Raw genomic sequence first — 25,117 nt, 5'->3', positions numbered from 1 at the left:
TTCCGGAGCCACTGTGAGAGTGAAATGCCTGCCGCGGTTGAGGAACAGGAACAGACACGCACAAGATCCCCTACCGATGGATGCATTTAGCGTCAACAATCCACTGGAGAATCCCCAACACACATATGTGACAAAGATGCATCTCAAGCCCACTTTTCTCCACAAGAGGAGCGTGCGTTTTTTTCCCATTTCGCCTCCATTTTCTGCTTTGATTGCAAACTGAGAGTGAGTGACAATGCAGAGGCCGCGTCGATTCCCGGTCAGCAAGAATTGTGCATTCATTCAGGGGTACTTACTTTATGAGCCAACAGTTGAAGCCACGGCCAACTCTTGCTGCCACGAGAAGCCACAAATCAAAATGAAATCCTGAGTAAGCTGAATTTAGGCTTAGTCATATACACGTGTTCCTCCCAGTTTATCAGATAATACACAGTGTGGACTGAATAAATGCTGGCGTAGTATAATAATGAAAATAATAATGAATGGTGAAATGACTATCATTCTCAAATGTAATCACATTCACACATACAGCTACATTTGGGTTTAAAACGGACTCGCTCTTCCAACTGAGTAACACTTCCCCCGAACAACAACACAAATAATAATATATATACCCACCTGTTGTCTCAAAGTTGGCTTTAGGTTTTTTTTCTATGTATATGGAGTTTGCGTGAGCTCCCTGTGCGTGTGTGAGTGGACTTTTTTGTTGTTGTATTGTTTTGTGGGTGCTCAGGATTTCCCCCCTAATTGGAGCGTGTATTGCCTGTAGATGTGAATATAAATGATAGTTGTCTTTTTGGTAACGCCCTTTCATCATCATCCTCATCATCATCATCATAATAATAATAATAATAATAATAATAATAATAATAATAATAATAATAATAATAATAATAATGTCGAACGGGTGTCGGACAAAGGCCTAAATGGTGAAATTGTGCGGCTGTTCCGCAGTCCAGATGTGAGGTGCGCCTCCGCTACACCCCCGCGCGTCGACATTGGCACGCAAAAAGAGCGAGAGGCGTCAAGTTAGCCGGAGACACCGCGACACACACCGGAAACTACGTGAGCTCCCCTTCACAGTGTTCGGATTGCTTTTGCCGCAACAAGACGAAATTGCAATGCGTGACTATTTTGTCGCTGTTTCAGCGGCACTCGCTCCGTTCGCCGCGCAATGCCGCGTCTTTTCAGCGGTTCGGGAAGGGTCCGTGTTGACGCCGAGCTGAGCGGGTGTTTGCGGGGCTGCAGAGGCTGTGTGGTGGAGCGCGCGCGCGCGTGTGTTTGTGTGCGTGTGAGTGTATGCGTGTGTGTGTGTGTGTGTGTGTGTGTGTGTGTGTGTGTGTGTGTGTGTGTGTGTGTGTGTGTGTGTGTGTGTGTGTGTGTGTGTGTGTGTGTGTATGTGTGGACGGAAGCTGCGCGTGCTCACTGCGCGCTGCTTGACGCGGCACTTCGGAGCAAAAACGGAGCAGAGGAGCGAAACATGGCGACTTCGAACAATCCGCGGAAATTCAGCGAGAAAATCGCTTTACATAACCAGAAGCAGGCGGAGGAGACGGCGGCGTTCGAAGAAGTGATGAAAGACCTCAGCATCACCCGCGCTGCAAGGGTAAACGACACCGCTCCGTGTGTGTGTGTGTGTGTGTGTGTGTGTGTGTGTGTGTGTGTGTGTGTGTGTGTGTGTGTGTGTGTGTGTGTGTGTGTGTGTGTGTGTGTGTGTGTGTGGTTTTGGGAGCAGCGTTTGTTTTCAGCGAGCTGTCAAATCTGCATTTGGAGCACAGCAGCAGCAGCAGCAGCAGCAGCGGCGACGGCGGCGGCGGCACGCAGCCGGGGTTAGAATAGGTAAACAATAACAAACGACGCCTCCTGCCAGCTCCTGCCTTTTTTTTTTTTTTTTTTTTTTTTTTTTTTTAACCTCCCGCTGACAAAGCACCGTGGTTGACAGGATCCGTCGCGTCCTGCCACGCAAATGTGACCCTCGTCCCAAAAAGTTCACGTGATTTTTTTATTTTTTTTGTCCCACGCAGGTGTGAAAGCGGAGGGGGGAGGGCGTTACGGGGGTTTGACCACCGCAGACACACGAAACGATGCCACCACCTAGAATAGAGATGCTGAGATGTTGTTGTTGGTTTTTTTTTTTTTTTTAAAAAGGTCAATAGTGTGTGTGTCAGAGAGCGATCTGAGGTCACACGACTTGTCCTGACTGGTTCTCGGGTCCATGTGTGCACGACTGACATTTACCCCCAAAAGATGAAGGCCAACAGATGATGTGGGATCCAAGCCACGTCCAGCACGAGCTGAACTCCTGGTGTCGGGCATCATGGGCCACTGCCATGAGCTCCACGCCAAACGTCAACAAGTCTGAGTTCAAAAAAACTCATATCTGGCATCACTTTTGGGGGGGGGGGGGATTCTTAAACACATCCCTTGCCAAACGCTTTAGTTTCTCCTCTTTACTTAGTTTGACTTTGGACCATTACTTGACATTGTACTTTTAAATCTGCTCTCCTCTTTGCGTCAAGGAATCCAAGACAACACTGAAGTCATTCCAACCAGCTTGCCCACACCAAAAGGCAAAATCACTTCTGTTGTTGACCTTTTTCAATGGGAACATTTTTTTTTTGACATGCCACACAGGGAAAAGCAGAGGTGTAAAATAATCAAAATGAAGGATTGCATTGTGAGTAGTGATTCACACTGTCGGTACTGCCGGGTCAAAAACATTGTTATTGTTACGAATACCTGTGATTTGTCTCATAGAACTATTCACAATTTCTACTGTGACAAATGACTCATTTATGAAGCTTCCTTTGATGTTTAGGGTTTGTTTTCTTCCCTCTCTCCTTTATAGTCATTAAAGCAATGAGAGTTGCAAACCGTCCATCTATTTTAACGTCACAACTGAAGTTGATCCCGGGTGACAGCGAGCAGGACACATCAGGCACATGCACACAGTTATTGTGGGACCAATTAATCCATGAAGCATGTGTTTTATGACTGTTTACCTGTAAAATGCATGCGAGGCACAGGGAGAACATGCATCAGCAGTCAGGCCCAGTCGACCAGCTGCTTCAGACCATGATGCTGTTGGGATTTATTTGCTCAATGTACCAGTACTCCCATCTGGAAAAGCTGTAAGTAGCGTCCTCCCACCAGCCACATACATGCATGCTAAATAAACGTCTGACACTGAATTAGGTGGAGATGTGTGTGTGTGTGGGTGGTTGTGTATCTCTTTGTGTTCGCCCTGCAATCAACTGTATATTTTAATCCTAGTGGAAATCTGCATTTTGCATGCTGTCGGTTGGTGCCTCCCGACTCTGGTTAAAATTAAGCGATCACAGAAAAAAAATCAGCGGAGAGTGAAACCAATCGTCGTTTACATCTCTTAATTATTTGATTCGTTGTTTTGTCTTTAAACATGGCCGAAAGTAGTGGAAAACGTTGGCCGGCTACTACCAAGGTCTGCAGCCTGAAACGCCTCACGTTGTCAAGGCCAAGACTGCACAACCAAGAGAACAGAGAAAATCTGAATCTATTCACAACGTGTATGCATTTGTTTGTTTGTTTAAAAAAAACAACAAATAAAACCCCCGAACACTCAATCAGTTATTAAAACAGACGGCAATTAATTTCCTGTCGCTGTGTTAATCGTCGCTCAACCCGACTCACCGATCCGCTGTGTCAGGATTAATACCATGTAATTATAAACCTGTGTTTCGGGATGCATTTCTCATGCAGTTGAGAGGGGGGGGTCTGTGGCCTCATTTGTTGTGGCATTTTATTTGTATTAACACAAAGGCCAACGTGGGGAAGCTGTGCTCTGATCCAAAGTTAGACCTGAGGTTTACAGTTTCAGCCTCTTCGCCTCTCTTTCCCCTTCAGTCTGACTTTCTCTTCCCGTGGTCTCTAAAATACAACAGGCGGTCACTTTGAAATAAACACTGTTGTAACATCAGGAAATGCACGCCGTGTCCACGCCGCATCAGATTAGTCTTTGTGTTGGAAGTGCTTTGTTTGCACCCGAAAATCATACCAGTTTGTAAACTGCCTCTGTACTGGCGTGAGCTCTACTTGGACGTGTAGCAGCCTGCAGTAAACTTTGCTCCAGCAATTCCAGCTTTTACTTAAGCTTGGTAAATGAGGAGTTGATTTTTTTTTTTTCTTTTCTGCAACGCAGTCATTTTCAATCCACTGATACACTGAACTACATGTTTCAGATGATCTCCTCAATCTAATGTTCCAATATATCTTTAGACTCTTCATTACCTCAAGGTTTCAAGTTGAAATAGTTTTCTTGTGCAATAGTGCCCATAAACATGTTGTCGTGTTTACAACCTTAACAAAAACTTGGAGTTTCACAACAATGGATCAATGTACGGATTTATAAAGCTCCTGAGTAAACCTGTTTCAGGTTATCTGAGGGTCCTCAGTGCTTTATAAGTAAATCAGAGTTGTATTTCGCCATAGAAGGATTTGGTGCTTCATAAACAGTTGACAAGTTTGAGCAATGAGTCGAGCACAAGCTGTTTGATAATTTCATGGGCACACACACTGAGCTGCTCATCCCACAAATGTGTATTGCTTGTGGTGCAATTTAAAAGAGAAACAATCTGGGTTTTTTTTTGTTTTTTTTATATATATTTGCTGCTGAGAAGCATTGTTACAATAGATGAATAATTAAATAATCCTTTTTTTTTTTTTTTTACTTTTTGTGAATAATTTTTTGCTGCAGTAGATTTCTGAAATTGATTTTACCTTCAGGTTTGGGAATGAGAATAATAAACCACATATCTAAGACGGTCTTACACAGAGCTTGTGCAAGCAACATTTAAAATACAGCAATAGTAAAAGAGTAACGTTAAAAAACATTTGGAAGAAACTCAAAACTGGAAAGAGTGAAACGCAGCAGCAAAATTGATCATCAATTAGACTGAATTAAAGAGAACCTCTAAAAAGTGATTAAAAGACGATGCTGAAGAGGCAAGTCTGAGCGTCTGGCATTGTGTGTATGTGTGTGTGTGTGTGTGTGTGTGTGTGTGTGTGTGTGTGTGTGTGTGTGTGTGTGTGTGTGTGTGTGTGTGTGTGTGTGTGTGTGTGTGTGTGCGTGTGTGTGTGTGTGTGTGTACCTCAGGTGGTAGTCAAGGTTTTTTTTCTCCTTTCTCTTCTGAAAAGCTGATTATCGATGTGTTGTTGAGGACTATTTTATTGCAGGTATTCATACACAGATCAGGGGATTTAGAATTTCTGTTGCTTCGTGCACCTGCACTTTGCTTCTGACGCCAGGTTATCCATGTTGTTTTTTTTGTCCCGGCGCATGTGTTTGTGTGCCCAACTCAGACTATGAATTCAACTGCGTCTCTTCTTATTGGCCCGCGAGCCAAAATTGCCCATGAGACAGTTGACCTTTGACCTTTGAGCTGCCTCCCCGCTGACGTGCTGCTGTTTTACTCGCAGCTCCAGCTACAGAAGACAAAGTATCTGCAGCTGGGACAGAACCGAGTGCAGTACTACGGAGGATCTCTGCCAAATGTTAATCAGATCGGAAACAGCACTATCGACGTGCCTTTTCAGGTGAGGGGGGGGGGGGTCTGTTTTCACGTAATGATTCAAGTCGTCTGTATGATCATCATATACATGTGTGAGTGATTTCGTTTTTGACCTCGGTGGTATTGTTTCTGGAGAGAAAGAAATCTCACACAAAGGAAGCGGCGTAGTTTTGTGTGAAACATCTATGGCCCTCCTGTGAGCTGCCGTTTAAAAGCTTGAATAAAATGACAGCGAAAGGATTTCAGTTCTGAATGAAAGCCTTGAAAGTGAATGATCTCAAATGAATGTTGGTTATATGGAGGTTATAGTGGATTTTTGTATGAAACACTGAGTCAGATTTCAGTCAGACAGAAACATCATAGTATTATCATAATACATATATGAGAAGTAGCACACGTAGATAATATTGCACACAGTGATGTTAACTGTTGTAATATTTTCTAATTACACGAGAGCTGCTCATTAGTTCCTAATTCGTTTAGATACTACCTAGTGAAAACAACTCCGGGCGCAAAATATATTAAAAGACGCATCATGAGCTATGATGAAAAGCTTTGGTTGTCACCTGTGCGTTAATGGTTTATATACATTTTAAGTGCATTTTAGAGAGGTTACACGCTGGACAACAACATACATACACACGTGCATGCATACTTGTAAACTTGCATGCGTACATACCTGTATAGACACTGGCAGAGTTGCACTTGTGTTTTCAAATCTGTTGCAGTCACTTGTCATTTTTACTCATTTGTCAGCTTTCTTCCCTCCTACCTGCAGTACATGCTCTGAAGATCGTTCTATTATCTGCTGGCCAAGGACAGTGTAACATGGCCAAGTTTTAGAGTGCAGTCTGCCTTTGCTTTTTTTGTTGTAAATTAAGGCCTTCAAAGTTTAAGAAAAGTGGAAAATGTCCATAATACCACAAGTTCATTACAAAGCTTACTTGTTTTTTTATTTGTGTGTGGGTTGTTTTTTTTTATTTTTTTCTCCAGAATTCAGGCCTTGACACAAACAGATCAACACGACACCACGGGCTGGTTGACAGAGTCTACCGGGACCGGAACCGCTTAACGTCGCCCCACCGGAAGCCCGTTTCTGTTGACAAACACGGACGCCAAATATCCTTTGACACCGTCTGTAACCTGCGATGCTAGCTCCTCCTGTTTGTCTCTTTTACACCGCCGGCCTATTATTGTTGATTTTTATTTTTTTTGTTTTCTATTCGAGGTCTGAATGTGATTAAACTCACCGCTGTGTCAGATATTCCCTGACAGCTGGCTCAAATTAATGGAGCTGATGAGACGGGTGTGGGAGGAATTAGGCTGTGAATAGCCTGGCGTGACCGGCTCTCCCTTTGCTCAAAGGTGAAACAAAATGAATATTAATACCATGGAGATGTTAATGAAACGCAGTGTGGCCACTCCGACGAGGTGCTGACATGAGGCCGAAATAAGCAATATTCGCGGACACTTTTTGGGGCGACAAAGTGGCTCGAGAGTCTTTTAGAGGGTAACGTGTGTTAGACTGGCCTGCACCGAGTCCCGACCGAAACCCCGAGCAGAAAGTAGGACTCGGCACACCTGCAAATCCATTTTGCTACTTCTGCTATGAGCAGTGAAACTCTTATCGACCCCCTTCTGTCGGCTGCCATACATGCCTGTACATCCAGCCTGTCTCGTGCAGCATGCCCTGGGTCAGGCCCATTGTTTTTACATTCATAACTTTGTTAATCAAGAAAAGACATTTCTTTGTGGTCTTCTGTGTTATCCTGGGCCCTCTGGTGTTTCTCATATTTTCCAGGCGTTCCTCGTCTCCCAAGAAATGTCCAAATTGTTTGTTTGGCCTATCTTCAGGTTCCTGTGGTCTCTATGATGGGCTCATGTTGTGTACTGAGCCTCGTGGCAGCTGTCGGCGCTCACATCGACTGCTTTTGGAGAGCATATTTAGCGTACAACCCAAATTTCTAAAGTGATTCTGGAAATGGTCTGACCAAATGTTGTTGTTTTTTTTTTTTTTTGTACCTAAAGATTTCCATCTGATTCTGACCCTCACTTTTCTTACCTGGAAGGTTTTAGTATGTATGTGTCTCATCTAGATATTTCAGAAACTGCATGAAAGCGAAGAAATACGTCATTGTGCCCAAACGCTTGTATTTTTAGGTTTCCCCCAGGAGTGCTGCAGTAAAGTCGCAGATGAAAGTTAGCAGGGTGTCACACATTTGGAAGAACTACCAGATGTTGAGAGCTAAAAGTGTCTTGTAAAAAGGCCAAAAACATCTATTACACATTTTATGACCATTCTGCAGCCATAAAATCAATATAAGTCTCGTCCAAATACTGTTAATTTTGTTCAAATCAATGAAAGAGATGATAGAGAACTGGAGAAATCAAAGGCGTGGTTGCAGAGATTTGAGCTGTAAATCCACCTAATGACGCTGTGCTCAGATAATCTTACAGTTCGTGCTACTACAAGCACTGACGTGTGTGAGTGTTGATGATCTTTGAGATCAAAGCAAGGCCAATTTGACACATCAGCAGAATCAACGTTGAAGTGTAGAATGAGAGGTGAAAAGCACTTGAAGCTTCCAGTAACTGAACACTAATGTTCAACCAATTAAAGCACGTATGGAATTGAAAGCAGAGGAGAAACAAACGGGTCAACACAAAGACTTTGATCTGGTGGAAAATCAAATACTACATGTGAACGATCCTGCGAAACATTTTTAATCAATCAGAAAAGAAAAGAAAAAAAAAATCTTTTGGCCAATTTACTGTTGCAAATAATTGAAGTCAAATCGCAGATTGTCTTTGTGTAGCAGGTATTCCTACAATGAGGCTTTGAGGATTGCAAATGAAGTGCTAAGAAAACCTTGTATCACCTCTGTCACATGCTGGTGTGACTGTGCCAGCAGAACTGTGATTTTTTTTCCCCCTTTCTTTTATATTGTATCTTGCTGTCGCCATAAATTTAATGGGAGAGAACTGCATTGTAGTTGCCAAGATATTTCCGCCTGCAGCTGTATTTTCTTAACCTGTGAATTCACATTGACAGCTGCCCATATGGCTCCATATATCTGTCACCGCCGCCTGATACCAGTTGGAGGAGGTAAGACCGTCTGTGGTTGCCACGGCTGGCGTGATTAGTGTTTACTCTTTTTATTATGAGGACGTTTAAACAATTCTTTGCACTGCTTCTTAAACAGCGCACACTAGCATTTACGCTTACCAACAATTTTCGAGTCACTGATTTTCCACAAACGCTTGTTTTTTTTTTGGACTGTGGGAGAAAAGCTCATTTGCTCTCACTGTATTGTCACCTTTTTTTTTTTTTTTTTTTTTTATCTAACTGAAAATGAAGCACAATGTCTCACATTTAATGACTTAATCTCATGATTACTATGCTTCATATCAGACGTTTATGTTACATATCAATTATGATATTTGTATCTGTGATCAGACAATGCGTATAATATGTGTTTTCTTTTAAGTAGACAAATGGAGATACTCCATGAGTCTAAATAATCAGTTCACGTCAACTGTGGTTACTGCTAATATTCCTATAAACTGCTTGTTATTGTTACACGCTCTACAGTAAGTTACAGTATGTGTATTTTCTGTGCAAGCCATATTTTTGTCTTTTTTTTTCTTTCTGTTTTCTTCACTGTGTGATTGTTATTTCTTGTGCTGCAGGACAAACTCTGACTCAGCACTACATCAGAGCACACTAACGCCCGCCCAGCAGGCCTCCTTCACCGGAGGATCACAGGAGCTCCAGCCAAAACGAGGTAACGGACGACTCCACAAGTTTTTTTTGTTTGTTTTTTTTTAATGCAGACTACTTCTTCAGCCAGCAATGCTCCCATTACCCACCGCAGCAGGGTTATCGACCTGCTATGTGTCAAACAAGGTTGACTTATGAGTTGAAGATTAAAAGCGTGACCTTGTTTACACTTTCTGCACAATGTGAGCGGTTTTGTTTTGATCTACTGTAAATGAGTCAGGCTCTGTTTTTTTTTTGTCGTGGTCTGGTGTTTTTTATCAATTTTATTATGGGGGTAAATTCTGATATTTCTTAATGTGGTTTGATTTTCCCTGCAGTGTCAGATGGGAATGTACAAATCTAGTTTTAAAGGCAGAAGAGGAAAAAAAAAGGAAGACGTTGGAGTGCATTAAAATAACTGTTGATTTAAAACAGACTATTTGGATTTCAGAAGGAGTCCTGTTTGGTTTCTGTGTGTCGCCTGTGGGGATTTTTTTTTATGTGGTATTTTTAAGTTGGCAAATGTGACACTTCCTGCCTTGTTCTGTTTAGCTCGTTCGTACTTTGTTCGGCACGTATCCATCATTCAGTTTTTATTATCGGCTCAGATAGGATGAATATCTGTAAATCAAAGAGTCTGAGGAGTGTCTGTTTTCCTCATTTCTCAGTTCTGTTACTCACCGTGCCGGGGTCTGAGACAATTAAACAGGAAGTTGATGAAGATGGATTAAAACAGAACTGGGACTGCAAAAAGGTAAACGTTCACATACAGTAGATGCATTTTCTGACGTACTCTTGATAGTGTTTTGACGACCAGCTCCAATTTTCTCTTCTTTCAGAACATTTCAACGTCCGAACCAGTTCCCGGGATCAAGTGAGTATCTTTTTAAATCTGTAGACCTTGTGTGTGGAGACGTGCAGCATGATAAGCACAATGAAATGGTTTTAAAAGCCCAGTGACGAGTTTGATTATGCATGTATTTTTCCCACATGCAGGGAATAGGCCTAAATAAAACATAGTCTTCTAAATTGAACTTTGTTCTCATTATTCTACCAAAGTAATCTTTATAAATTAGAGATATGCATACCAATGAAGGGAGAAGATATAAATGTTACATTGTCAGAGGCGATAGCCAATAGGCTTCTTCTGTTTCTGCCAAAGTAATAAGACAGAGGGGCCAAAAGCGTGAAGTTCTAATTATTTGTCTTGGAAAAGATACTTAATCTGATTAAATTGCCGCGCGCTGAATGTATTAAACTCGCCGTGGCTGCAGTGTTCTCATCTCCCCTCTCTGTTCTCTGCAGCATATTTCCGTCTCCTGACCAGCAGTTAACCGCTTCACAGAAACCAGCAGCCCACAACAGCGGCGGCTCTCTCCCTGACTTAACCAACATCCATTTCCCTCCCCCACTGCCCACCCCGCTCGACACAGACGAGGCAGCTGCCGCCTCGTTTGGCTCCACGAACAGCGTACAGCCTCTGGGCAACACGCAAGGTAAACGCCGCCGGCGTTCTCACCCACAACGCATTGGGACCGTCCTCGACTCGGCGGCAGGGAATGACTTGGCTTTTTATTCTGTCCGGCAATTATTAGGTGTCAGTTTTGCATGGCGAGATTAAGGAACACTATTTCCTTGTTCTGTTTTTCCCGTGTGCGGGGTAGGAGTCAACAACTCTCAGCCCGCAGTAACCATGGAGATCCAGTCTGGACAGGACAACATGGTTCCTCTCATCTTGAATGCAGTAGAATCCCACCAGCACCAGAACCTGCAGCTCTCCCCGACGTCGCCCCCTCTCACACTGTCTCAGGTGCCTGCAGCTCTGATTGGACTGATTTGGACAGTTCCTGCCGTTACAGCAGATAAAGTTTTGTTGCAATGGAAGTTTTTGTTTTTACATTGGTGTGAAATCGATGCTTTCAATGAGTGTTTCACCGCTGGATTACATTATAGTTCAATGCGTTTCCGTGAAATATTGAAGCTTGCCGTCTTTTAATCATAATAATACTAATAACACCTTGCTGTGCTCCTTCCAGGCGGCCATCAACGCCATGAATCTTGAGCAGCAGCTCTCCCAGTATGCCTTCTTCAACCAGCAGCCAACATGTGAGACACACCCAAACCAGCAAGTGAGTTTCTGCACAAACAACACCTGACCTGCGCCCATACCTGGATCCAAACACTGTGTGGACGGCACTGATCAGCAGCTCGGGTTGCCACCTCGTTAAGGGGATCTCCAGTAAATAGGGGTTCAGCCTTTAAAAAAAAAAAAAAAAAAGGAATCTAATCTATTCTTCACTTTTTTGTCCAACTGCATTATGAGCACTAAACGGCAGGGCAATATTAGATGAAATATTAGAATTGTTTGTGAGGTAGCAGATTCAGTGTATTGTGTTTGGCTTAATGCCACCTTTTAAAGCAATACAAGTTTCACATGAAACGAGTCATCAAATATGATATTTTGAATTTACAAATAACTTTTGATGCATTTTTGCTGTTTCAACACCGTGAAATTGAAATTGTGCACCAGCCTTTTGCTTCTATTATTTAACAAAATCAGATGTTTTTTTCTTTTCTTTTTTTGTTATGGAGCCGGTAGAGCCTGATAACTTGTGCATGGGGAGTTGTGGGTGTTTTGATTTGTGTACGCTTGGATGCTATTTGTGTGCCCGCAGTCAGATTTGTGCCCGCATACTTTGATTTATGCACACCCACATTTACATGTGTGTGTAATTAGATCCGTGCAGGTGATGTTTAGCGAGTGCATGCTTCAATTTGTGCCTGCAAGGATCTGTAAATGTTCCCATCTTGCCGCTCAGTTCCTCACATACAGGCAGATTCTTCCCTCCTGTCACTTCAGGAAGTCCTTCCAAAATATACTTATTTGACGTAAATGTTAAATGCTTGGAGCTTTTTAATGAGATTATTTTTACATTTCCATTTGCAATGTGGCTCCTTCAATAATAGAATAAGTTACGATAATAAGAGACTATTGTGCTGTGCGTACTTGTACTGGATGACGACTCTTGATTGAGCACGTTACTTCATATATTCTGACTGGCTCTGCTTGTGTCGCAGCAGACGGGTCTGGTCCAGCTGCCGTCCTCTGTGAACTCCTGCTCAACGACGGACAACCAGACGTCGTCTCAAACCAACGTGAGCATGGACATGAACACGGTGAGCAGTCCGCAGCGCCGCCGAGTCGTGTTGGGATTGCGACACAATATTGCATTGTGGTACTTGGCTGGTGTCTCTGAAATATTTTGCTCCCGTGTAGCCGTTCCTATACAGATTTACTGTGGTAGGACTCAGGGGTTCATACTCTGTTGTGGTTGGTCAGAATTGAAGACGAGCTTGATTATAAGGCAATACCTCTTACCATATGTTTTTTTTTTTTTTTTTTTTTAATTCTAAGGCTTATATTCTGAAGCTTTCTCAATTTTTCTTCCTTGAAATAAAGAAAGTTCAACATTTTAACAGAACACACGCAGGATAAACCAGCGTTGATAACTTATTTAATAAGAACATGTAAACAGCTTTACCAGAGAGAAACACAAGTACATTCTGAAAATGTTGTACGTTTATCAACTTTTCTTTTTACAAAACTTGTGAACGTTTTTGAAATTGAAATGTTGAACTCACTTCTGCTGTTTGTTCGGTATCTCAGATTTGTGTTTTGTCTCCTCGTGGACAAATCAGGAGTCGATGTTACATTTAATTAGGAATAATATTGCAGTAAAACTGTTTTGGTTTTCGTTTATTTTTTGGAAGGTCCAAATTGTTTCCTCCAGTGGGCCATTTTTGGTCCGTGAACCTTATGTCTGACTCCCGTCTCCTGATCAGTGCAGCTTCGCTAGATTTCTTCGTTTCCCATCAAATACCTTACTCAAATACAACTTTCTGTTTCTGTCTGTATTTAGTCAGACTTAAGACACAAAGTTCATTCATGCATCAGTGAAAAACAAAAAGTGAAGAGCGTGAAAGAGTCGAACTGCGAAGCGCTGCCTGTCCTTCAGATCTTGGCTCTGGCTGCTCTGCTTCTGCTGCAGTGGGAATGTGTTTGGATTACTGCAGAAAATGAAGTGGCCTACATTCTCTTCATCTCAGCTGAACACCGTGCTGCGTCAGGTCAAGGAAAACACTGGAAGGAAGCTCAAGCAGGGGCCTCGGGTTGCGCAAATAAGACCAGAAACGCCTCTGTATTTTTCATTGTTTTGGCAGTTTTGAAGACGAGTTTTGGCCGTGAGGAACCTATAGCTTCATTCAGGATTTTGTCAATTCGTTATTATCATCGTATCTGTTGAAGATAATGACACGCTTGGACTGTTTTTGGGAGCTTTCAGATTTTAATCCTTTATTGGGCAAGTGGCCATATTTTAAAAGTTCAGCATTACTTGTCAGTATTTCTTTCAAATTACCAGTGTCGGGTTTATGCTGGTCACTGTTAATACTTCAGTTCCCTTCATTGATGATTGATGAGTTTTACCATGTGGGGAAAAAAAACAAAATAATGAGACAATATTTGATTACATGTACATAAAACTGTGACATCATGCTCATGTATTAATATTTGTCCAATGAGTCAAATGTACCAGAATCACGGAAATATGGCCAAAGTCACCAATCGACTGAGCTGCTGTTCAACTATGGGAAAGAACAGGAGCGCTTTGAGGTGGATGTGCAAACATATTGTTTTTCTCAACGGCATAATGACATATTGCTTGTGCACCTTATATCCCAAGTTTTATACTTTAAAAAAAGTATGCCTCAAGCTGTTAAAAATTCCATCAAAACAACGTTCTTATTTTACTGTCTTTAGAAAGCCACAACAGTAAATATGTTGTGGTTGAACTTTTTAAACTGTTGATTTTCACGTATTTCAATATTGATGCAACCTTGATTTCTACACGTATATTTCTGGACTACTTTGTTAGTATTATTATTTAGATTTTTGCCTGAAGGCTATACCGAGAAGATCCTAAATAAAAGACCAGAACAAATTCCCTCTCTCATTACTAGTTTTACAATGTTCACCTGCTTAGTAATTGTCGGCAGTATTTTTCTTCTCTAGATTACAACCCCCCCCCCCCCCCCCCCCTCCTCCTCCCCCGGTAGCTTTCATTGTTCCCCGACCTCATCTTTTCTCAGTGCTGTTAATGCATCGGCGTGACACGCAGTGTCTGGTGCTCATTCCTTCCTCGGCTACAAGTGTGCATGGTCTATGACAGTCGGAGGCAGCGCATTAATATTCCAGCAAGCTTCTGTCAACGAGCAGTAAAGCACGGCAGACACATTGAGCGAAGCTCCGCAATGAGCAGGAGAAGCAGAACGTCCTCCAATGTGAATAATTCAAGTGTATCCTCTCGTATCAGGCTTCCTCCCTCCAACAGTACCGCAGTAGGGTCGGATCCTCGGCCAATCAGTCCCCGACCTCTCCCGTCTCCAATCAAGGCTTCTCACCTGGAGGCTCGCCTCAAGTAAGGGCGTGTGGACTGATGAGCCGCCGGCTCATTTTGTATAAGCGTCACCGTCCCTTTGCATCGTAGCTCTGTGGTGCCCAGTAGGATTTTCAGTGGCTGCCTTCCCTTACACAGCAGCTTTTCTTCTTTTTTTTTTGTCGTTGTTGTTGATATTTGCAGATCTGGGCAAAAAAATTAATAAATAAGGAAAGGACATTTAATTTTGAGCACCTGAGGCTTTAAATCCAAACAAGCTAATTTCTTCAATAGTGGTAATTCAAGTTTATCTTCCGTCTTTTACTTCTGTATGAAGAAAAAAAAAATGCCTTACGCATGATGAGGACTTGAAAACAACTTGAAAACAAACAAAAAAAAAAGAACATCGACTGATCATAATGTGCATGTATACACACTGATACTTGTTGCGGATCATTTTTGTGAAGTGCAGTCACGGAAACAAACAAATCCACTCAGTCAACAGTGCTGTTGCATCATCAAAAGTGAAGTCTGGTTAGTTAGTTGTTGTTGTTTTGCCCAGATCTGACCAACCAGTCTCCGTAAACACTCAGTGTCATTGATGTGTTGTGATGTAGCTGTGCTCCTGACCCTCCTTTCTCTGCTGCTTTTGTGCTATTTGCGTTGCATCTCCACTGTTCTCCTCCCCAGTCCTGCTGCAGTCAGTTTACTTTTGTTTGTTTGGTTTTTTTTTTATTCACTGTTTGTCACATCTATTGTGTAAATCGGCACTGGGACTGGGAGAGCGGTAACGTTGCTGATGGCTTTGGTTGGATTTCACCAAGCTGAACCTTTGCTGGCGGTGTGTGCTGCTTTGTGAAAAAAATAAATAAATAAAAATAAACACATCCAAGGTAAACATGGATCAGGGGTGTTAATCTCTTGTCGGCGTCAGTATAAGCATTCAGTGGAGTTAGTTGTTTATCATTCGCTTCTGCCAGTGTTATTTGACTACATTTTCTCTCGTAAACCTTGAATCTAATGAAAACAGACAGCGTCTCTACTATACGTGACATTTTCATCCAGCGTTTGCCTCGTCTTTGATTGCATGTGTGTGTCTCTGGACGTATGAGATGCGAAGGAAGTGAAATGCGTTGAGTGATGACAATGACACATGCTGCAGGTGCGTTTTTTTTTTTTTACCCCCCCCCCCCCACGATTATCCTCCTGTTTGCTCACCCAGCTCGCCTCTTTCCTGGGCACAAGTGGCTTGCTCATAGTCCTGAGGTTATCCACAGGCTAAACCACAGCTGACAGGCCTGTGCGCTCTGTTATCCCGCTCTGCCCTGTGGGGACATCTGCAGCACACACAGATAATTTGGTTTCCAACGAGGAGGAGCACGGGCCGAGGAGATGATCCAATTACTAATAGATTAAGAGGCCACGATGAAATAGGAGACTTTCTGTCACTGGTTCAATGAGGACATTCAAATGAGAGACTTCGCGAGCATTAGCTTGCGCTGGATGAGTCAGAGCAGAGAGAATAATGTCACAAAGGGGATTATTTTCCTTTTATTTGTGTGTGTGTGTGTGTGTGTGTGTGTGTGTGTGTGTGTGTGTGTGTGTGTGTGTGTGTGTGTGTGTGTGTGTGTGTGTGTGTGTGTGTGTGTGTGTGTGTGTGTGTGTGTGTGTGTGTGTGTGTGTGTGTGTGTGTGTGTGTAACATTCAACTTGGCTGGAGTTAATTAAGATGCCAAGGCCAAAGGCACAAGAGTGGAACAAGTTTCTTTTTCAATGTAAGGTTAGCTATCGACTTTAGAGGTGTCTGCTCCTATCGCCCGTTTATTTTGACCTGATCAATTTCACATCAGTCTTCTAACAAGCCTGCAGATGCTTCTCGTGTACAGCAAGCCAAAAATCGTTGGGAGTAATTTCATCATTCAAAGTGCACACCTGACTCAAACCTTGTTTCACTTTTTTCCGACTCAATTAAGTCACTTTGGAGACGTCAACTTAGGAGCTGTTTAATTCTTCCCGTTGTAGTAGCGGGTATTTAACACCTGCTTTCCATGAAGTTTGCATGTTATTACATGAAACGCATCACAATTGTCGATTCAAGCACGTTGGAGGCAGATCAAATTTAAAGACCAATTCATGTCGAAAAACATCACATTTTCCTCAGTATTTGCACAGAGAGTGAAAAAGAGGTTCTGCTATTCCGCCAAGAGGCTTTTTAGATGCGACTTGTTGACTTAATTCACGCTCTTATACATTCATTCTTCTCACAAGATGTTGTATTTTGACTTTAGATTGATTTTTAGTTTCTTTTTTTTTGTTTCGTTTCCAGTTTAATTATTGCTTGTCAAACTCATTACAGTCATCTTGAATCTATTTGTATTTATTGCTTCTTTTGTTACGCTGCAGCACACATTTAAGCGACGGTTACGTCATCACAGGTTCGCTCGTCTTTACACATGACCTCTACCTTTTCTGGAAAAAAACGTACAGTTCTTGGATCTGACACTTACGGCCAGCTGTGAATAAAAAAACGTCTCCAGATGTCGTAAGGTGATTTCAGGCTCCTGGTTGTAACCGCTTTGAATGTGGTCTTTTCATATTCTCTGTTACATGTTAAATGTTTAACTTCTGTAGCCCCTTTTTTCATGTTGCCGGTCCGCACTGCGACTTTCCGCCTGAGTGTAAGTCAACAGATCTGGCTTGTGTGTTGTTGCAGCATAACTCCATACTGGGCAGTGTGTTTGCGGACTTCTATGACCAGCAGCTGCCGTCCATCCAGGCCAGCGCGCTCTCGCAGCAGGTACAGCCTTCACACGTTCAGGTTTCAGCTTACCTTGCTTAAACGTCCAGCTCGCAGGTTGGAGGTTGGAGAAAGAGAAAGAGCGGTCGTCTGTTTCTTTTTGCGATCACCAGTTGGAGCAGTTCAACATGATTGAGACCCCCATCAGCACCGACAACCTGTACAACCAGACCTCCACCCTCAACTACTCCCAGGCTCTGATGATGGGATTGACTGGCCACTGCAACCTCCAGGGCTCGCAGCAGCTGGGATACAGTAACCACGGCAACATCCCCAACATCATTCTCACAGGTGCTGTTTCAGCATATCATGTTTTCTCCAAGCAGCTCCGTTGAGACGGAGCTCAGGGTCATACTTTGGAATCTAAAGCTCATATATTCAGCTTGAACAGCGGCTCAAGGTAAACAAGCACCGAGAACTGGAGTCGAATCCACAGATTAAAGTTCATCGCCAGTCCTGGTCAATCCAGCCATCCATCTTTTATGCTTGCGTTGCATTCGGCTTATGACCCATGGAGAGCAGGAGCCTCCAGTTCAGGTCTCACACGCACAAACAAAATCAATTTAAAACAAGCAGAGTTCAAAAACAGAAGAGAAAAGTGGGAAAGCTGAGACAGACATGGAAACACAATGTTCCATCCATCCATCCATCCACCTGGTTAGTACAGGGGCTACAAGAACAGGAAGTATAGCTTAAAACTTAAGTTAGGGTTAGAAGACATAAGAAGAACATAAAGAACATAAATGAAAACTTTGGGAAATGGATGTCACTTGACATAACAGTCTAACTCTAACGAGCACAAGCTTTAACCAGAGACAGTGTGAAAAAAAAAGAAGACATGAGACGCAGTCCCACATGAAAGCAAAATGCAGAAATGAAATTGATAAAAGCTTAAAATAATTTAAAGTTGTATATGTTTGTAATCTGAACTACAATTTAAAAAAAAGTAGTGTCTCTGCAGGTGTTTTGTGCTTGTCGTAATGGGAATAAAGCTAATAGCCATGTAGAGTGCACCCAAGATGGAGATGCTATATATATATTTTTTTTTTTTAATGTATAGAAATGTATCCTCAATGGTGACTGTGATGTTCAGAAATGTTGCTTTTATTTTTGTTTTCCTCTCGGAAACTTCAAACAGCCGAAAAGTAATGTATGAGCATGCCGATCCTCTGGTATCTTGTCATTGATTCACTACTTTCATTTCAGTCAGTCCTCTCTCACACATGGACACTTACCCTTTTTTTTTTTTTGGTTTGTCTGCTGGTTCCCTGCAGTGAGCGGCGAGTCTCCGCCCAGCCTCCCCAAGGAGCTGACGGGCCCCCTGTCCACGGACGTCAGCTTTGACGTCGACTCCCATTTCCCGCTGGACGACCTGAAAATCGACCCGCTGACCCTCGACGGCCTGCACATGCTCAATGACCCAGACATGGTCCTCGCCGACCCGGCCACGGAGGACGCGTTTCGCCTCGACCGGCTGTAACTGGGCTCGTTCGTTCACAGGTGTGTGAAACCGACCGCCCCGGGAAAAACCTCCCCTTGATGGAGAGACCTGAATGCGCTCTCATGGGCCCGATCCTACGAGAGAGCTTTTCAAAAAGAAACACCACAGGAGGAGGAAGCATGCAGATGCTTCTGAAGACCACTGCCAGCCTCCCTGTCACACTTGATGACACGCGGTATGGCAGGAATTCACGGTTTCTGTCGCTGCTCCGTGCGAAAATTAGTTTCAGATGCTTCTGGTTTTGATTTCAAGAGGCTTGATTGAAAACATCAAGAGCAGCCTGGACTCTTAACTGTCCGTCAGTCACTGACTTCAGAGCGTCTGCATAGAAACCCTGTGTTGATTTCCCGTACGCCTGTCACACACCTGTTAACATGGAGGAGCCTGGTGACTCAGAGGAAGCGCGTGTGTCACGGTTGATGTCCCTCTGTGCCGAGCTGCGGTCCAAAGCCCAGCGACGCCATTGACTCATTGTGTCACGAAACCTAATTTATTTTTTAAAGACATGCTGAATTTTGATTTCACCGGTCATTAGTTATGCATGAAATCACAAATCACTGTGCATATTGTTTTGCCTTAATAGCTTTGACATTTTGTTTAGTTTAGTTGTGTTTTTTTTGTTTGTTTTTTTTTGTGTGCGAAAATGACTTCTGTAAATGACAGGGCGATTGATCAAGTCATTTTTACTGTTTGATCGGTAGATGGGTTTATAAACACACATCGCTGTCGCATTGTTACCACCATATCATTTTTCATATTCATTGATCAGGCCTAAATGGATAAATGAGGTCTTTGACACGAACTAGATGTTTACAGGCTTGTATTGTTTTGTGTTTTACATGTACGGAATGTGATTAGAGTTTGCGTATTAGTATCTATGCAAAACTACAGTGGTGGATTTAGAAGTGGAACAGACCCAGTGAACTCTTACGTTATAGGAAGCCAGTGTGCAGAATCTTTAAAGAATGCACAGTGATGGTGCCATGTTGCTTTTTAAGCATTGTTGTTTTGTTTGTTTTTAGAGTAGACATGCAGTAAAAAAAAAAAAAAAGATGGCGCGCCGTAGAAACCCTCCTGGATTTGCTCCCAAAGATGTGACCTCAGCGCAGTTGAAATAATATATATTTTTCCAGACAATTGATCTGCCTCTGTACACAAGAACAGCATTGTTGATGCAACAAGAATGTATTTAGGTCACATCTGTACAGTTGTGTTGTTGCCATCATACCATCGTCATTGCCTCTCATATCGAGCCTTTATGTCCTCGTAGGACCAAAAACCTTTGAGTTGGTAACTTTTTCTCTCCACAAAGCAGATTACTGTTTCCTGTGCGTGTGTGTGCGTGTGTGTGTGTGCTTGGGTGTGCTTGGCACTGCAGTGACAGTTGATCTATTCCCCCATCCTGCCTGTGTTGTCTCTGTCCCTGTATCAGTTTGTTTAAAGTGTTTAAATTTATGCACTGTCATGCTTTTTCTATTTGAAAAATCCTCTCTGAAATCAGCGTGTTTTTGCTCTTGATGGGTCCTTTGCACTCGTTCATAAATGCCCCCCCTCCCCTCCCGTTTGTCATTATTGCACTTTAACCATTTATTTAAAACACTGATTTATGAGGGGTTGCATACCCCTACAACTCCTCCTCCTCCTCCTCCATGTGACTGTTATGTGCACTGGACCAGTTTTCCCTGTCTTTAATTAAACTTGCCTTCTTATAAAAAAAAAGAAAAAAGAAAAAGTTCTATCAATAAAAAAGAAAGATATAGTTATTTTTGAAAACACAAATTCAGATGTATCTATTTAAAAGAGCTGAGTTTTTACTTAACTTCTAAGTACTTTGTTATCCGTCTGCTGTTACACATTTTATCCGAACTTCAAAGGTCATGTGACCCGCAGCTCCTTTCTCGCTACGGCGATTCTTTCAATGATTTAGAGAAACATTTCTCATAAAACACCAGTTAGCGAATTAATATCTGGGTGTTGCGACGCCTCATCCAATATGGTGTGATTCATCCGACCGGAGCAAATTGGGTCGGACTATCCCTGAAAAGTGTTTCAAGTCCAGGTCAAATGACTGAAAGGTGATTTTCACAGATTCTGGACATCATAGAACCATTTGGCATCAGATACATTATAGAAACGGCTGCACCATTACGTCCGTTGATGTGTGTGGAGACCTCCTGTGCCAGCATGTTTCACCTTTATTCTCATACAGTGGAAAGAAAAAGATTGAAAACATTGAAATTGAGTCATGAAGCTTTAGCAATTGCTTTTTTTCCTTCTTAAGAAAAAAAACAACAACAAAAAAAAAAAACGTTCCAGATGCATCAAAGTTCAATACTTCTTTATTAAGGGGATAATTTTTTGATATTGATTTTGTGACTGCACGAGTTCCTGAAAATGTTTTCCCCATGTATGGCTCTGTGTTTTTTTTTTATTTATTGAAGGGTTTTATCAGCTTTGTTAGTCTGATCATTTTCTTTGCATTTGCTTTATTTGTCCTTTGTGTCTTTTTTTGTTTTTGTTTTAAATACGGTGTCATGTGTTGGCTATGTAACTGCTAAGTGAAACCTAAACGCATCAGCTATAGTAATCAGCTTTTTATGCACACGTAGAAGCTGTTGTTTGGTACTATGTTTTGTACTGCGATATACAGTATGTGCTTACCTCCCGTGCAACACCCACAGAGTTTGATTATGTCATAGTGAATCTTCTAGACTAGCTGTGTATATTGCTGAATGGTAGGAACTGTTTTTTTGTTTTGTTTTTTGTTGTGCTTTATGTGATATGATGTCAAAAGTAAGAAAATGCACTGACAACTGTGCTGCAATATGTCACTGTGGCTCTCTAATCTCTGCTGGACCTCCAGACTTTACAGTGAGCCCGACATCTTTGTAGTTTTGTTTTGTTCTTCTAATTCTTATTATTTAGTGCTTCTGTAGATAGCTCTGACTGATGTTCCACTTGTTACTGCCACCTTTTTATGCATCAACGTTCAGGTATCCATTGGTGTCCTACCAGTGTTTACAAAGACAAGAGTTTACAATAGAGCAATGTTTGTTTTTTTCTCTACCTGAATTGCGTCGGCTTGGGTAGATACTGTATCTGGAATAACGCACTACATACATATGAACCACTCGCAGTGTCGATGACCAGCTTCGCTGTTAAACAGCGAAGCGGTGTTGTAATTTCACTAGTATGGGAATGATTTACAGATAAGAGTTATAAAATGAGATATTTTAAGTTATTTGAGGTAATTGTATATTGTTTGGGCCTCATCTATATGCATTTGTAGACCCCGGGAGCACTTTTTATTTAGTTTAATGAAACTCCTCTCTGTGTACCTGCTTGGGGAAGTTACATCCTATCGTAAAAAAACACTAACAGTTTTTGGATAATCAAGGTTTTTATTGCATTTTTTTTTTTGTTTGGTGAATTTTTCATAAGTACTGTACTTTTTTCCTCATTTCCACTTAATTTCATATTAAATCAACCAAAGTTAAAACAGCCACAAGCGAGATAAAAGAAATATATAACACGTTTCCCCCCCCTCTCAAAATGTTGTATTTGAACTCAAAATATTTCACAAACTAAGAATTCCTTAATGCGTTGTTTACGTCATTAAATCACCCCGAGAGACGACTGACACGTGGTTGATCTTTTTGCGACACAACAGGGAAAATATCTTCACATGTCGCATTTTATTTTAAATTAAGCCTTTAGTTTGAGTTTCATGTTTTGCAATTAGCTGAAACACTGGGTTTTTATGTAATATTAATAATAATCTACACCAAAACAAGAGCCCGTAGGATGTAGTATGACTAAGAAATAATGGATACATTTACTGTACTGTATGTAACCCAGATGAATAAGGAACTGAGATAAATAAAAAAATAAATAAAACCCAGTCATAGTCACGTATGGTTGCTCGGTGGGTCTCGCATAGTTAGGAATCCTTTGTGTATATTTTGAGGACAGCCCAGTGCTGGTTCAAGCCTCATACAATGGCAGCTAAAATGTTATATACTGTATTTTGTTTTTGAGTACAATGATACTATTCCAAACACTGCAAAAGCATTTTACAGCCGCGAGGAGGCGTGTTTTGCTCCTATAATAGCTCAGTAGGTGATTTGTCATTATTTTATTAGAAGTGAGAATCATAAATGTAGTTTAGTACTGATAGTCCGGACTGGAATTTGCAGAAATCACAGCTAAAGCAAACCGGGAGACGAACAAACGCTTTTTCTCCGCCACGGTCGGTGTTGCAGGAAATGCAAAGTTGATAAGTGGAGACGCATTGAGTTGGTCTGGTAATAAGAAGCATGGCACCTCCCGCCCCATCACCCGGTCGAATCACCTGCTGAGTTTGTCCTCACAAGCGACGGGAAACATTATGCTCGTATAATATGCAAAATAGCATTCTGCAGCACAGCTTGGCAAGTTGGTATTTTTTGGAGCTAACCCTTTAAAGATGACTGGTCACAACCTTGCTCTTCAGATGGCGTGTTTTCTATTTTCTCTGTAACATCGGACCAAAAGAATCCAAGTTGGCTGTAAATGTGTGCTGTCTTAAAAGATGAAATACACTTCTGTTTTGACTGTACCTGATGTATTTTTCTTGTGTGAAGGCTTCTGTCTTTGTATCTTTGCATTATTATTTGTAAATGAGATGAAAATAAATATATATATATGAAATTCAGAGGCTGTTTTGTTAGTTGAAATCTCACTCTTGCCATCAGGCCGAATACAGGGGGGGGGACAAAACAAACTAATCTTCACAGCAATAGTTGTATGATAATTGCAGCCCCCGTAACTGGCAGAACTTGGACTCTCTCACCCACTCTTTAGCTCCCAGCCCAGCAGCTGCCCTGCCTCTCCCACACCGGCTATGCTAATGAGCTGCTACTTTCCTGTGTGGGATGAGTGCAAAAAAGAAGCGATGACACAGAAGATTGCTGGTAAACTTTCGCTTTTCTTTTGTTTTCAATCTATTCTGCCGCCCTCACCACCTGCTGCAGATCCTCCCTCCTCTGCTGCATAGCCGAAGAATCGCTCGTCGGAAAGTGCCGTATCTCCTTTCATTGTTATGTCAAATGTACATGTGTAACTCTAAAAAGAAAATTGTGCCCTAACAATTACAAATATGAAGTGATGGTGTTCAGCGCCGCCCCCCTCAGCGACCCAACTCCCGATGAAGAACGACAGAGAAAGGCTGGACTTGTAAATAGAAATTTTTATTAGTGGAAACTTTGGTAAATACATGTGGGAAAAACAATGAAATTATGACAATAATCCTTAAAAACGCTCAGATCAGTGGATCTAACCCTAACCCTTGAATTGAGAAAGCAGTTTGCCATCCTGCATAATGTGCGACCACCTTGAATGACTCCTCGGCCTGGTTCGGTTGTCCTGAGATGATCTCAGTCCCAGAAATATGCTGATCCATCACTGGTGGGTCTCCTGCTACAGCTGCTTTGCGAAACCTCTGTTTGAGGACTCCATCTGCTGGCGAAATGTGCGATTGACTCATGAATACCATACATATGATGCATTATTGGTGAAAAAGGTGTGAGCGCTTGTAGAAGTATAATTTGTAGTCGCGTACCATGAATTTGTAGTCGTGTACCGTGAGTTGAACTGAAAACTGAAAATAAGTTGGTATGTACCGTATACTAAGGCTCCATTTATACAACTATTGAGTGAAAACAGAAACAGAAACGCTTGGGCTGCGTCTCTGTGTAGATGGCGGAAACACAGCTTCTGTGCATGCGCACCATGGTTGTAGTAAATAGTTCTTCTGCGCATGCGTGAGTACACGGACAATAACGACAATGTCATGACTCCCCCCGTCCACCTTCTCCTGGGACTTGGTAGTTTTATAGTTGACAGTCACCTGAAATATATGAATGTCCAAGTATTCACCATTGCTAATGTTTATAGCATATTGTAGCACGTGCATGTAAAGCACAAGTTATAAGTACTACGTTTGAAAATAATTTACATATAGCCTTTATTATAATAAGCTTGTATTGTAGATTTTTTTTTCTTTTTTCAAAGCGACCCACTGCATGCTTAAACAGGAATA

The 25,117-nt window shown here is 42.0% G+C and overlaps 1 protein-coding gene across 1 annotated transcript; it reads left to right on the top strand.

The window, feature by feature from the left end:
* Nucleotides 1–1,474: 1,474 nt before the first annotated feature.
* LOC308135428 (CREB-regulated transcription coactivator 1-like) lies at nucleotides 1,475–23,666 on the top strand. The gene is made up of 15 exons (XM_080503411.1): nucleotides 1,475–1,606; nucleotides 5,455–5,571; nucleotides 6,540–6,673; nucleotides 8,599–8,652; nucleotides 9,237–9,331; nucleotides 9,975–10,060; nucleotides 10,146–10,180; nucleotides 10,612–10,802; nucleotides 10,971–11,116; nucleotides 11,343–11,435; nucleotides 12,385–12,483; nucleotides 14,679–14,783; nucleotides 17,454–17,537; nucleotides 17,651–17,828; nucleotides 18,812–23,666. The coding sequence occupies exons 1-15, from the start codon at nucleotides 1,481–1,483 to the stop codon at nucleotides 19,015–19,017; spliced, it is 1,749 nt and encodes a 582-aa protein (XP_080359537.1). The 5' UTR covers nucleotides 1,475–1,480; the 3' UTR covers nucleotides 19,018–23,666.
* Nucleotides 23,667–25,117: the final 1,451 nt, after the last annotated feature.

This window comes from Blennius ocellaris (assembly GCF_963422515.1).
Source record: "Blennius ocellaris genome assembly, chromosome: 10".
NCBI lineage: Eukaryota > Metazoa > Chordata > Actinopteri > Blenniiformes > Blenniidae > Blennius > Blennius ocellaris.
The sequence above is the reverse complement of the archived record's forward strand: the minus strand, read 5'-3'. Positions and strand labels throughout refer to the sequence as shown.